General features: G+C 68.9%; 1 protein-coding gene across 1 annotated transcript in view; it reads left to right on the top strand.

Annotated features, from left to right (window-relative positions):
- Nucleotides 1-2: 2 nt before the first annotated feature.
- The window catches only part of LOC104385530 (interferon regulatory factor 4-like), a gene marked incomplete at its 5' end in the record, with an annotated part of 8090 nt that continues 7546 nt past the window's right edge, over nt 3-546 (top strand). The window contains one exon of the mRNA XM_009993998.1: nt 3-140. Within this exon, the coding sequence (XP_009992300.1) occupies nt 3-140 (138 nt within the window). The remainder of the gene's footprint in view (nt 141-546) is intronic.

Genomic DNA, 546 nt, shown 5'->3' with positions numbered 1-546 from the left:
GGTGGCTGATCGCCGAGATCGACAGCGGCCGGTACCCGGGGCTGCGCTGGGAGAACCGGCACCGCACGCTGTTCCGCATCCCCTGGAAACACGCGGCCAAGCAGGATTACCGGCAGCAGCAGGACGCCGCGCTCTTCAAGGTATAGAGACCCCCGGACCCCTGCCCCGGCTCCCTGAGCACCCCCGGGAACCCCGCCTGGCTCCAGGAGCACCCCTGAGACCCTCCGCCCAGCCCTTTGCGCATCCCCGGGGCACCCCGCTCGGCTCTGAGCGCACCCCCAGGGCTCCCAGCTGCCCAGCTCCATGTGCACCCCTAGGAACCCCGACTTGGCTCCATCCACACTCCCGGGACCCCCACCCAGTCCCATACACATCCCTGAAGCTCGCCATTGCCCGGCCCTGTACACCCCCCCTCCCCTGGGACCCCCTGCTCACCCGGCTCCATGTGAATCCCCGAGTCCATGTGCACTCCCAGGACTCCTTACCCAGCTCGGCGCGCACCCCTGGGGGTCCTCATTGCCCGGCTTCATGTACTTCCTTAGGACC

The sequence above is a fragment of the Chaetura pelagica genome, unplaced genomic scaffold (genome assembly GCF_000747805.2).
Source record: "Chaetura pelagica isolate M959 unplaced genomic scaffold, ChaPel_1.0 scaffold493, whole genome shotgun sequence".
NCBI lineage: Eukaryota > Metazoa > Chordata > Aves > Apodiformes > Apodidae > Chaetura > Chaetura pelagica.
This window is presented reverse-complemented; position numbering and strand designations above follow the sequence as displayed.